Raw genomic sequence first — 13,459 nt, forward strand, 5'->3', positions numbered from 1 at the left:
AGTGAAAAAGGTTATTAAAATATATCTGATACTTGATGCATTTTGTATCAATCCAGGAAGTGTGTACAATTACTTCTTTAAAGGTCCAGTTTGTAGGATTTATGGGAATTTATTGGCAGTAATGGAATGTCAGTATGTTTTCTTTAGTGTATGATCACCTGAATCATTGTGTTTTTGATACCTAAGAATGAGCTGATAGGGTCCTCGTCCACCACTATGTTTCTACAATAGCCCGGAGCGGACAAACCAAACACTGACTCTAGATAGGGCCGTTCATGTTTCTGCATAAGGCTTCCGTAGTTCACAGGCCCTCTGTGACGACAGCATTGCAAAACCCTGTTTTTTAGCATGGAACTTCTTCATTCAGAGTTTTTACCAGTTTAAATCACAGGGTCTGTTTGTTTTGGAGAGGAAGAAACCTCTGTGGATAATCTGTCTCCTGATAAAAACCTCCTGAACATCTGGAGGCTATCAGAGAAAAGCGATGAGCGCGCATTAGCAGGTGCTAGGCTAGCGGCCCGTCTGCAATGAGGAGAAACACTGATTTGTAATGTGAAACTGCTTTATCCAAATCATTGCGTCCGTTTGTTTTGGAGAGGACCTCTACAGATAATTTGGCTCCTGAACAATGAACATTAAAGGAATCCAAACCAGGCGTTCATACTTGGCACACTGGAGAAGTTTCAGCTGGTTGCAATCTGTAATCCTCACCGCTACATGCCACTAAATCCTACACACAGGTATCACATCTATGGCTTACATTCAAGGCTTTGTCGGCAGCATCTTTGGCCTCATTGGCAGCAGCCTCGGCAGCATTTATTGCATCTGTGATGTTCTTGTAGGCGTCAATAGCGTCTTTGGCGTTACGCACCTCAGGACGTCCACTTGCTTCCTTCACAGTACTGTCATACAGGATAACAAGTGAAAAACAATAAACAAGAAACATGGAGAACGGATGCAAATGACATCCATCTCGAAAAACTAAGCAGACTACTGTATGCTTGAATAGCACTGAGGAGATCTTCCATAGTATAAACAACAGACAGTGGTTTGCTACTCAGGTCATAATGTGTGTCTTCATTGTGTGCACAAAATACTTACTTTTCAAGATCCTTTGCCAGCTTGTCGAGGTTTTTAGCATGATCTTCTGCAGATCTCACAAGGTCCTCCTTGGCTGCAGCCTTGGCAATCTCATTCACCTTCTTGATCAAGTCAGTCTTGGCACCATCCATCTGTGCTGCCAGCTGTTCATATTCCTACAGATGAGCAAGACAGGTGAGTGGGTGCAGGTTATTCATAACAGCAGGAAATACCATTTGGCTTGCCTCAGAGCACAGCGAGCAAAAGCACTGATCATTATCTGAGTGGACTGCATGTTGGGACCTGGCAGGTCGCTCGTGTGAATCAGAGATGGGACTTTTTATTATAACATACTGTAGCTACAGCGTGTCAAATATGTTTAGGCTCATGCCAAGAAGCAACAGAATACAAGATATCTGAGTGTATGACTCTGAGTACAGAGAATATTTCGGGAAAGGGACATGCAGGCTACAGTTTGCCAAACGTACCTTTTTGCTGTCAGATAGCTTTTTCACCATGTCCTCTGTTTTCTGCAGCTCTTGTTCCGCCATGTCCATTTGGTCCGTAACAGTCGCCTTCTCCTTTTGTAAGTCTTTGATACGTTTCTGTAGGGAGCACATGAGTCAATTAAGAGTACAACTGAGGAGTTAACATAAATAACATTAATAACCTGCAGGACATTCTACTAACACGTTTCCTATAATCTTAATGTTTAACTGCACTTTTATGTTATAAGCCACTAAACAGTCCCCAGACATCATTGGTCATCAACCAATTCACAATCCTACATATGGCCCCATTCCAATTTCTTTCCTCACTAACCATTAACCAACACACCCACACTTTTGTCTTGACTGATTAACTACTCGATTATGACTTATTACCTGCAGATCTCCCATTGCCTGAGCATTAAGCCCGTTCTGGGCGTTGGCTTTTTTCACCAAGTCCACTGCCTCCTTCAGGGCCTTGTCCAGATCCTTCAGCTTTGCCTCGTAACCCTTCAGAAGGCCCCGAAGCTTCTCTGCTGCTTTCTCGTTCTGCTCAGTCTGCTTACTCACATTGGCCTGGATGTAGTCCAGCACTGGAAAATAAAATAGAATATGTTGATGGACATCTTATTGACCAGTCTGCAGTGGTGTTTAAATTTTCCAACAACCACATCAGTGCTTTGATATGAAATTCTGAAGGGGGATTAAAGGGATTTATTTATGCCTAGTCCACAAAATACTGGTATTTTTTCAAACAAAGCTTTTTCTATGTGTTTCAGCCTTTAACTGCATTTTAGGTCTGACATTTTGTAAAGCTCCTTCCAGGGTGAAGATTGTCAGAAACTCTGTTTTCACTTTTGACATGTAGACAGGGAAAACTCAATTTTTGGCTTGATTGTGAGGCGTCATAAATAAGGCGACATTTTGTGTAATGGTGGACATGGCCGAAATCGCGCTGGTTCTAACCGTGCTAACAGGACTTTTTACATGTTTACACATAAATGTACAGTTACTCTTCAACTACTTTGAGAAACAGAGCCATCAGAAAGTCACATACGATTCCCCTCTTCCTATGACAGTGCTCCGCCTACTGAGCCTTTTGGCAGCTGCAGACCAGACCTTACTGTGCATGTGTTGTACTACAAGGACATGACGTCATATGACGCTGTGACGTCTCCTCTTTTTAACCTCCTTGGATGCGTCCTTGCAGCCAGGCAGCCCCTCGATAATAGCTGTTTGTCAGGCTTCTGCCTGGCCAACATCATCATTCTTTTTCTCTGCGTGGCTTTAGGGTTAGGATTTTATCGCCACCTGCTGGTTTGGCATGCTCTTGACGTCGCTTCATTCATGTTTTTGTGTTTGTATTTATACAGCGATTGTTTTAAAATTTTAAAATGTGGATGAGATTTTTTTTTTAACACAGAAGGAAAAATCCCATGTTCAAAAATACTTATATACTTGTGGATACGATCTGAAGTTTCTACTGACTATGTATAGACTAAGTATCGTACGTTTTTTGGCCTCATCTCTTTCTTTCTCAGCAGCTGTCTTCTGAGGGGTGAAGTTCCTATCCTGCATCTCCTTCACCATGCGCTTAGCATCCTCTAGCATGTTCGCCAGGTTTTCATTTGGCACCGTCTCACCACTGGCACCTGCATCCTTCAGTTGGTCCAGCAGAGCTGCAAACGCACAAACAACACACTCAGTCAAGCAAATATTTGGGATATTTGACAAGCAATGCCATTGAAATGTAATAAAGACTATTAAACTGCCTGTGAAGACAAACTATATATACTGATGAACCAAGTATAAATGCAGAAACACAAGAAAGTAAGACGTGAAAAGAGAGTCGAAAACAAGAAATGAAGACACTAATAAAGTACAGACAGAATTTTGCTGCTGAATTTAAGTTCCCTTTACCTTGGATTTTTTTGAGCATGTTTTCAATCTCTGAGTCCAGAACTTCAGCCCTCTTGTGGGTTTTCCCAACTTCCATCACTGCCTTCTCAGCATCAGAAGCCCTCTCATCTGCCTGAATAAAAAAATATATAGTGACAATACATACTCATACACATTCTTTTTACACATTATGCTGATATTTTTTTATAAAATGTTACAGTAAGCCTTGTCTCCATCGCTCTACCTTGTCTTTGAGAGCCTGGATGTCATCTGAGAGATTGTCCATGTCGTTATCCAGCTGGTTGACTCTGGACTTTTGGGTGTTGACGGCAGAGCTGAATTTGTTTACAAGTATCTGCAGAAAGCACAGCAGCAGAAATGTAAATGTAGCTGCATAAAAGAAACTTCAAACGCTGTAGGTGGTGTGCTGCAGCCTGAGGCTGATACAGGCTGTTTTTGAACTGTGCTGTGCTTATTCACTTGTGTCTCGTGAATGCACAAAGGATGCGCACTCAAATGAAGTGGACGTAACAATGAGATTATGAGGGAATGAGGAATGACAAGGCGGCAAGACAAGCACTGGCATCCAGTGGTGTGGTCTCTAACTCGTGTTGACACACAGGCTGTGGGACAAAATTCACTGAGATTGCTTATCAGCAGGAATCTCTAATGTTTGAACAAGCACACCCATCCTGTGCCACACGGTTTGTGTGTGTGTGAGTGTGTATTTGTGTGTATGTATTTGTAAGAAACGGACATGTGCAAAGTGCAAAAACAAACAAAGGATCTCATTGTGCTTGTAACCGTGCATTTGGCACCAGGGTTTGGCATGATCTGTGACTGTTTTAAATGTCTTTAACTGCTCTTTTGAAGTTACCTTGGTGTCAGCCACAGCCTTCTCCAGCTTCTTCAGCCTGTCCTGAGAGGAGGCACTGGCAGTAGCGTTGTCCAGTTGAGTCTTGATCCTTCCCAGCTCTTCGTCCAGCTTCTCAAGATCATTTAGTAAAGTCTGGGCACAATTATCACAGTCTGGAATACAAATGAAGATCGGATTAAAAAGGGATCATACTCAATTCATTGTAAACTGCATGTCACAGCATCCAACCTCAGTTCCTCTTGTTAATTTACCTTGGCAGTGCTCATCTGTGTTTGTGTCTCCCGGCTCAAGGGTGTTCTTGCAAACTGGAGAAACATAAGAAAATGTTTGATGATGTATAGGTATAGCAGTATGACTGAACTGAACTACGATGTAGCATAATTAAATAGTGGATTAATGCATTGTTTCATAATGGGAGTCCACAATCTAACCTCCAGTCTTGGGGTCACAGTTGTTGCTATTGCCATTGCATTTACAGGGCCGACAACTTCCTCCTGGCGTCAGTGGATCGCCATAGTAACCAGGAGCACATCTATGGGAAAGAGAAACAAGTATGATGAAGAAATAAGTAAATCTAAATTATTCTAAAACACACAGTATCTGCACAGGAATATGACATCATTGCATGGCATGCTCGGGCCCTGACAGAGCAAGCTGCCGGCCAGCTGTTGGTCAGTATCGGGCAGTTAGTGAGCATTTGTCACCCTAGTTTGTGCAGTGCTTCCTGCACTGTTGGCACTAGTCAGCTAGTCACTTGTTGGCTTTTTTTCAGCAAATTCAGCATGTTGAATTAGAGACAGAGACAGTGCAGTCTATCGCTGAATGAAATCACACTGACTGGCAGGTCAGCTCCGTGCACGAGAAGAGAAACACAAGTAAGAAAAGCAAACGACTAAAGTCAAGAGGGTGTGAGTTCAAAATAAACTTGTTACATGAAGTAAGATTATTTTCTAGCAATTGAGCTCTTTAGCAGAGGCAGTTCGTAATTGGATGTGTTATTGTCATCCTCTGTTCTTTCAGCATTGGCTTGTGTTGTTAATGTGCTAACTGGCTAACTTGCTTTCCTAAATTTGTCCTGTCGGTCTTTCAGTTTCCCTTTTTTAATAATCAATACGGACTACCGCCGCCTGTTAGTATGGAGAGTTATTTCCTCTCACACAGGTGGACAAAGTACATGCTAATTGGCCATTGTCTCTGGGCCTTTAAACTGCCCATATATCTGCCATTACAGCCACTCACCTCTCACACTTGTCTCCAGTGTAGCCTGTTCTGCATACACACTTGATGTCTCCAAAGAACTCCTTGCAACCGATTGCAAAACTGCAGATTGACAGAGAGATTGTGATTTAGTTCTTAAAACATTTCCATTTAGTTACTGTACAAGTGTTTGGAGGTGTTTTGTTTTTATTACCCACCTGTTTCCAGCAAAGCTGAATGGGCACGGGCAAACTCTGCATGTTCTCTGAGCTGCGTTTCCATAGTAACCTTCTTTGCAGCGTTCACATCGGTCCCCTGCTGTGTTGTACTTGCAGTTCTGAAAATGACAAAATGTATTTAATAAACCACTTGCAACCTAAATGAGAAGCATTAAGGGTGTCAAGAAGCAAGATTATAGATGGACAATGTATAAAAAACAAAATCTAAGTGCTGTGTGTGCCCTGCAGCTCGCATTTTACACACAGACATCGGGTGTTTTATTACACTGACGCAGGAATGCAAATGTCTAGGGGCAAAGAAAAAACACATTTCCAATCAAATCATTCTTAGAGTGTGTTTGACGCATGGTGTGTATTCAGCTGCTTGTGTCCATTTGGCTTTGAGCTGCTAGGGTGTGGATCCATGTCTGCATTGCAAAAACAGGCCCGGTCTTGAGTGTCTTACATAACAGTAACACAACAGAGTCGACTGAGATTTGGAAATGCGTAAAGGCTCATCTTTCCATCAGAGAGAATAATGAACACGATAACCTGATGTCTGGAAATCAGGAAGCCCTATCAAACAGTGTTTCTGATGTGGCCCACAGATGTACCCTGAAGGTTCGATGTCTAGACTCTGACTAAACTGTGGCTCACACTGGAGTCAGCTGGGGTGAAGTAATCGCCCTTGGTTTTAAGGTATGTGTGGGCGTCTATGGTATACCTGAAGTCACTGATAAGGGTTGAGTGCGTTTCTTACCAGGCATCTCCCTGTTTTGTCCTCACACTCATCAGCCAGACCGTTACAGTCACAGGGCACACAGCGGCCCAGGAAGGATCCACTGTCATCTCTGTAGAAACCAGGGGCACATTTCTGGAAAAAAACACACACACACAAGTAAAGACATGATCACCAAACCTGAAGTTACCTCTTATTTACAAGTATATACAACTACTCATATACCAAAGTGTGTCATTGGATCAATAATGATACTATGGGCAGACAATATATTTGTGGATAAAATCTAGAATATCATAATAGAGTATATTTTTGTGGAAGTGTTTTGTTGTTGTTGTTATTTAACAGATTTTTTAAAGATTAAATAACCAGCCAGAAGTGTCTGTTTTTGGCTAATCCAGTGAATTAAATACGGAAAAATCTGTCATTTATCAAATTGATGTCAAAACCCCAAATTCAACACTCGTAAATAAATAAGATAAAATAAAATAAAAAATTTAATTAAATAAAAGAACAGAAAAGAAAAGAAAAAAAGAAAGCATTCCGCTTCCTGATTTGTGTCATAGTTTGTAACTATAATTATTTACAGTATATGTACGTATACACATTTTTATCTTCTTTGGTTATATACTATCATATTGCACAACCTTGAATGATACACAAAATGTTATTACTGCTGTTCAGTAGAGAGACTAAACATATAAACTGTGGAACCAGCCTCTGTTTTATTTGGCCTAAAACTACGAGTATTAAAAATGACTCTCCGAGACGACAACTGTCTTTGATCTATCATGAGGTTTGAGAATTTGCAAAGCACACAGCAATAAACTTGACCTAAGGTTAAGTGTCATTAACAGTTAACGCTGAGGAACCAAAGCATGAACTTTGCTTTCAATGATAACAGTCTTCAAGTCACCAACAACCCACACCTGAGACGCTGAGCAGTGCAAAACAATATCACTCCAACAAGAAGACGCATTACATCTTCACAGATTTTTACCTGAATCTGAGAACTGGCAGCACTGTCATTAACAGCAGGAGGGCGAGTTGCCTGTCCTCTGCCAAACAGCCAGGGCACGCGTATCCACCTGATAGCCTGATCATTCAGTGATGGATACTCTATCTTCTGTGTTCCCTGGTCATTAAGTTGCAGGTAGTGTATCCTCTGAGACAATCTGTCACGATGCCTGGTGTGGCGGGTTCGCTCCCCTCTCTCTCGGGGCCTGTGGCCAGCGCAGCAAAGACCAATCAAAGCCCAACATAGCAGGGTCTGGAGCAAAAGTCCCGTACGCCGTCGTCTATCCATACACGTAATTGACATTCCGAACGTTTAGTCTGTGTGAAATAATGCTCCACTCTCCCCTGCCTCAGCCTCTTAAACACACACGCACACGTACATGAAGAGGACACGCCCCATCTCCTACCTGAGTCAGCCTTGCAGATCAGCATGACTGTATGCAGGCGCACAAGCACACACATGCAAGTACTCTCCCTCTCTTTTCTCTCCCTCTTTGCCTCACTCACACACACACACACACACACACACACACACACACACACACACACACACACACACACACACACACACACACAGAAAATAGCTTAGACATATTCAGACAGGGTGTACACGCGAGCATGCACACACAGGAAATCCACTTTTAGCATTTCTGAATAGAAAAAAGGAAAATGACAATATTATAAATGCTGTTGTGTTTACTTAAAGCTGTAAGGGTGTGGCGATAAAGCCACGGCATGAAAAAGCAAGAAAAACATATTCTGTAAAATTATGTGTGTGTGTGTGTTTGTGTGGTTTATATCAGTGTTTGTGCAAGCATATGTGACTGAGAGGAAAGTCAGACGTCTTCAGACAACACAGACAACAAACTCACACCTGAATCACGCTCCTCAAACACACAACAGACACAACTAGGTGTGCCGGGTGTACTCACAGACACACGCACAAACCACGGGCGCACTCAGGCGAATGCACTCAGGTTTATGAGTAACAATGTGTTGCCAACTGCCACACCCCGTGTGTCAAGCGTGCCGTCTTGTCATACTACCTCGGGGCACATATAATCAACTTCCTTTAAACACTCCCGATCAGACGATTGCTCACATACACACAGGAAGGTAACCACATCTATGGCAATGGCACTCCAACAAACACAGGAAACTTACATTCTTTCTATCCACCAATAAACACTCTCTGTTACCTAAAACAACTCCCTTTTAATTAGTGGTTGTTTTATTCTCATTTTTAATTGGCCTCTGTGGGCAAAACTTCTGCAATCATGTATATACAAATCAGATTTGAGAAGCACAAACACACTCAGTCGTCAACACCATTCCCAGGATAAAAGGAATTCAAGTAAAGCCTTTTCCTAAGCAACGACATCACGGTTGTTTGCACTACGTTGCTGTGAGCTGTAACCATGCCAGTGATTACAGCAGGATAATCACTAATATAACGTCTGCGTGATTGTGCATCGTATCCCAGCCCCGAGGCTACGAAGTTTGGCTGCGAAGCTCCCTGGATGGTATTTTCCAGTACATTCCATCCAAAGCTCCCCTTCTGATGAATTTTTCCTCTAGAAAAAGGGTGTGGTACTTCGCTCAGGCGTGTCAGGACACCCTTAAAGTATGAGGAGGAGGTCCAGTTCCTCAAAGATGACAAGATGCCATATCAATCAACACCTTGCCCCACCCTGCTTGTTTTTTCCACTGTTTCTCAGACCTTATGAAATGATCCGAATCCCCCCACCCTGTCTCAGGTATAGTAAAGACTTTGGAAGTTTTTGTTCAGTATGAAAGAGTCAATAAGGCTGGATTCACGCCAAGTAGACCCAAGACAGGATGTAACATGCTAAGCTTCAGACAATGCTACACTTGTTTGTTGTTTTTAAGGAGACATATTATTATTTTCCTTATTTTCATGTCATGTATATAATATTACAGTGTCAGATGTTCATACTGAATGTGGCCAACGTTTCAAGTAACGAGGTACACATATGTAAAAGTAATCCCTGTTTCCAAATACCTCAGGCTTCACACCATTCTGAATACTCTGTCTCCAACAGTTTTTACGACTTTCAAGACAAGTTGACATCAGCTCGTGAAGACTTTCTTTATGTGGTCATCTGCTCCAGGCACACTACTGCAAGTGTTTACATTATGTAGCCTACACTGCTACATGTAGCTACATGCTAACATCAGGGAAACATTTATGTGCCCTTCTATGGACATGCCATCAATCCGCTTTATGTATGTAATGTCTTTTTCTTATAAACCCACAAACCATCAACCTGCCAGTGACTGCAGATGAAAATTAGCCTGTATGGCTAAATCAGGCACAAAACATGTAATTTTGGTTGCGGATGTTGCTAATATCATCCCGATTCCAGATCATATTCTTGTTGGAACATGTGTGTTTATGAAGATTTTGGTTTAAAGGATTTTATTTGTGTCTTTTTAACAGTAGAAAGTGCAGCTATAAGCCCTTACAATCATTCCCTGGCTGCACGTACACTGCTACATGTAGCTACAAGCTAACGTAATTTCTACCCAATTTTGGAACATATTACTCTCCAGTTGTGAAGATTTTGATTAAGAAGCTTTAACTGGTGATTTTTCTTGGCATAAAGTGTCGCTATACTCCATTACAGTCATTCCCTAGCTGCAAAGTACACTGCTACATGTAGCTACAAGCTAACATCAGGAAAACATGTAATCTTAGTTGCCCTTGTTAATAATTTTTAGCTAGTTTCGTATCATATTCCTGCTGGAACATGTCTGGTTGTGAAGATTTTGTTTTAAAGGATTTTATTGGTGATTTTTCACAGTAGAATGTGCAGCTATACACCCTTAAAATTATTCCCTGGCTGCAAGTACACTGCTACTTGTAGCCACATGCTAACATAATTTCTACCCAATTTCGGAACATATTACTCTCCAGTTGTGAAGATTTTGATTAAGAAGCTTTAACTGGTGATTTTTCTTGGCATAAAGTGTCGCTACACTCCATTACAGTCATTCCCTAGCTGCAAAGTACACTGCTACATGTAGCTACAAGCTAACTTCAGGAAAACATGTAATCTTAGTTGCCTTTATGAATAATTTTTAGCCAGTTTCGTATCATATTCCTGCTGGAACATGTCTGGTTGTGAAGATTGTGGTTTAGAAAGTTTTTGGGTGGTTTTCACAGTAGAAAGTGACACTATACTCTGTTACAGTCATTTCCGCTAGTGCAGAGACCCAAGTGCAGAAGACCTGGAAATGCTGACCAATCAGAGCAGACTGGGCTTTTTCAGGAGGGAAGCTTAAAGAGACAGGCACTGAATGTAGCGTTTCAGACAGAGGGTGTTCAGGTGTTCCAGCACAGACAGGTATAAACCTGACAATGAGCATAATATAGGTCCCCTTTAAATAATCATAAAATCTCATAACGCTTATCTACACACTTATACACCTTTTTATTCAGGGAAAATAAAGTCAAAGCAGTATTGAGGAATATTTAACAGCCTTTGAGCTCCTCACCTCACAGGAGTCTCCAGTGTACTCAGGGGGGCAGGAACAGTCTTCCACTGTGTTTCCAGGACCACCGGTCCCCATGTCAGTTGTCCCCTCCAGGCCCACCTCTCCTAAGCTGAGACGCTGAGTCTGAGTAAAGTACAAAGCTCGGATCCTCAGGCCAACCAGACCAGCGAGGACCATCATCAGTTCCTCTCTGGAGACAGGCCTGTTGGTGATAGCGTGGCGAAAGTTTCCCTGCAGACAACATATCAGTCATTTAAGATGAGAAATCTGAAGAGGGCGGGGGGCGCTATGTTCAAAAATCATATTTCATTAGACGTCATATAAAATATCTCTGACCTTATCTCTGGCATCATTATCGGGATAAAAGGGCTCTTTTACACTCCCCAGAAGATGACAACTTTACATTCTAGACATTCACGCTTACGCTTATCGGTTTGAATGACCTCAAGTCTCAAAGAATACAAAAATCGTCAGTTTGTTGTTCATCTCCTTCCATGAGGTTGATTCAAAGCCTAGTGGTGCTTTAGATTGTCAAACAGAGGAACTGGCTTGCACTTTACCTCCAAGAGTTGGACTCTGCCCTGATACAGCTTGTCTGGAAGTGGTGCTTGTGGAGCCATGTGGACCAGGGTCATATTATGACCCTAGGGGGAAATAACAAGATGGATGAATGAAATGTGTATCTGCCACTGATAAAAATGAGAGGTCTTAGACTGAAGAAAGTAGAAGCACTACGTACAGTCAGCACAACATCAGGTCTTCTCTCCATGAGTGTCATCCCCTCACTGGGAATCCCAAAGGATTTGGACTGGTAGGTGAGGAAACCACCATATGATGAAACCTAAAAGAAAGGAGAGAAAAAGAAAAACAAATATCCATCAGCTTATTTGAAAGGACTGCAGAAACCACTGGTATACAGAAATGTATTAAGGGATGCTGGGTCTGTTTTCACAACTAGGAAGTAACAGTTGAGACCATCATTTCTAGTAGTTACTTTATCTTTATTAATCTAATTACTAAGATTTTATGGGCATTGTAGCCTTTCTGAAACAGACTCAATAAAAGCAAAATACTTAAGAAGATGAGGGCAATAAAAAAAAAAACTGATAAACTTAATTATCTGAGTTCAGTTAAAACACAACTGAAAGGTCTGATAGGAGGGTAATCAGAAAGGTAAAGAGACAGTTCAGCCCAAAATCTAAAACACATATGTTCATCAGTTTGGTGTGAGCTGCAGATTAGAGATGTCTGCCTTCTCTTAAACATGATGGATCTTCATGTCACTCTGCTTCATGTGCTTAAAGTGCCGAAGATACATTTTAAAAACTCAACAGCAATGTCTCTTTCTAAAAAACATGACCTAGTTACTTAAGATAATCCACAGACCTTGGTGTGAGCAGCTTCATGTAGGAACTATTTTCTTGCTACCAAACTGCACCCACCAAAGGAAATGTGCATCTACTCATGGACAAGAGAGTTGTGCTCATGACAGTGAACTCTGCTGAGCTGTAATGTCAGCTAGCTTAGCATGGTAATATGTTGGTGGGTGTAGCTCACTAGAAAGAAAGTAGTTCCTACATCAAATTGCTTGCAGGGTCTGTGTACTATCTTGAATAACCAGGTCATGATTTATGGAAAGAGACATTCCTGTTGGGTTTTTAAATGTACTTTTAGGCGCTGTGATCACCACAAGCTGAGAGCCATCTAGTTCCAATATATTCGAGTAAAGGCAGACATCTCTACAGCAAAATGTGTTTTTGACTGGGGTGGTACGTGAAGTCATGAGTCATTTATATAACCTGTTTGAAATAGAAACACAACTAGATTGCATATGTTAGTGAGTGCAACGGGGAACAAGGACACGGCTATGAAAATATGAAAATAAGACCCAACAAACACAGATGTTTCTTGTAATATCACCTTTTATTTGGCTTGATTTTGTAATAAAATAACTATGAAGCTATTAATCAGGACACACTGCATCTGTTTCACACCCAATTATTAGTAAACATTTATTGACAATCTTATTGTCAGCATGTTGTCTCCGTTTATCAACTCACCCTGTCTCCCAGGTAGGCCGATGGTGCCACCCAGTGTAGAGTTTGAATCGTGGGAGGAAGCTCCTGGATGTCTGCCACCACTGTGTTACTGGCTGTGTTCAGCACAGAGGTAACCTCCTCCTGGTCAGGGCTTTCCAAACGCCAGACCCGCATCTCAACAAACTAATAACAGGAAGCATGTGGGGGTTAAAGTGAAAAATCCACCCTAATGCTGAAATGTATTCACATTTCACAAGTGATAACCAACTCCACGGGCTTGTACTTAACCATGCATATAAGCAAGAGATGAATGCGAATCACATTATACCCAAATTCCAATGAAATCACCACCATGCAATTGCAGATCATTCTCCTGAGCACCTGTA

At 41.7% G+C, this 13,459-nt stretch overlaps 1 protein-coding gene across 4 annotated transcripts in view; it reads right to left on the reverse strand.

Annotated features, from left to right (window-relative positions):
• LOC126383252 (laminin subunit alpha-3-like) overlaps positions 1 to 13,459 on the reverse strand; it is an 82,924-nt gene that overhangs the window by 15,009 nt on the left and 54,456 nt on the right. For all 4 annotated transcript variants that reach the window (XM_050033756.1, XM_050033757.1, XM_050033755.1 and 1 more), the window contains 17 exons: positions 13,095 to 13,256; positions 11,774 to 11,875; positions 11,595 to 11,678; positions 11,035 to 11,265; positions 6,520 to 6,633; positions 5,760 to 5,878; positions 5,584 to 5,664; positions 4,776 to 4,876; positions 4,596 to 4,649; positions 4,345 to 4,496; positions 3,712 to 3,822; positions 3,489 to 3,600; positions 3,080 to 3,247; positions 1,965 to 2,161; positions 1,569 to 1,685; positions 1,102 to 1,256; positions 761 to 902 (listed from right to left, as the gene is read on the reverse strand). In XM_050033756.1, the coding sequence (XP_049889713.1) occupies positions 761 to 902; positions 1,102 to 1,256; positions 1,569 to 1,685; positions 1,965 to 2,161; positions 3,080 to 3,247; positions 3,489 to 3,600; positions 3,712 to 3,822; positions 4,345 to 4,496; positions 4,596 to 4,649; positions 4,776 to 4,876; positions 5,584 to 5,664; positions 5,760 to 5,878; positions 6,520 to 6,633; positions 11,035 to 11,265; positions 11,595 to 11,678; positions 11,774 to 11,875; positions 13,095 to 13,256 (2,202 nt within the window). The remainder of the gene's footprint in view (positions 1 to 760; positions 903 to 1,101; positions 1,257 to 1,568; positions 1,686 to 1,964; positions 2,162 to 3,079; positions 3,248 to 3,488; positions 3,601 to 3,711; positions 3,823 to 4,344; positions 4,497 to 4,595; positions 4,650 to 4,775; positions 4,877 to 5,583; positions 5,665 to 5,759; positions 5,879 to 6,519; positions 6,634 to 11,034; positions 11,266 to 11,594; positions 11,679 to 11,773; positions 11,876 to 13,094; positions 13,257 to 13,459) is intronic.

This window comes from Epinephelus moara, chromosome 21 (genome assembly GCF_006386435.1).
Source record: "Epinephelus moara isolate mb chromosome 21, YSFRI_EMoa_1.0, whole genome shotgun sequence".
NCBI classification, from domain to species: Eukaryota; Metazoa; Chordata; class Actinopteri; order Perciformes; family Serranidae; genus Epinephelus; species Epinephelus moara.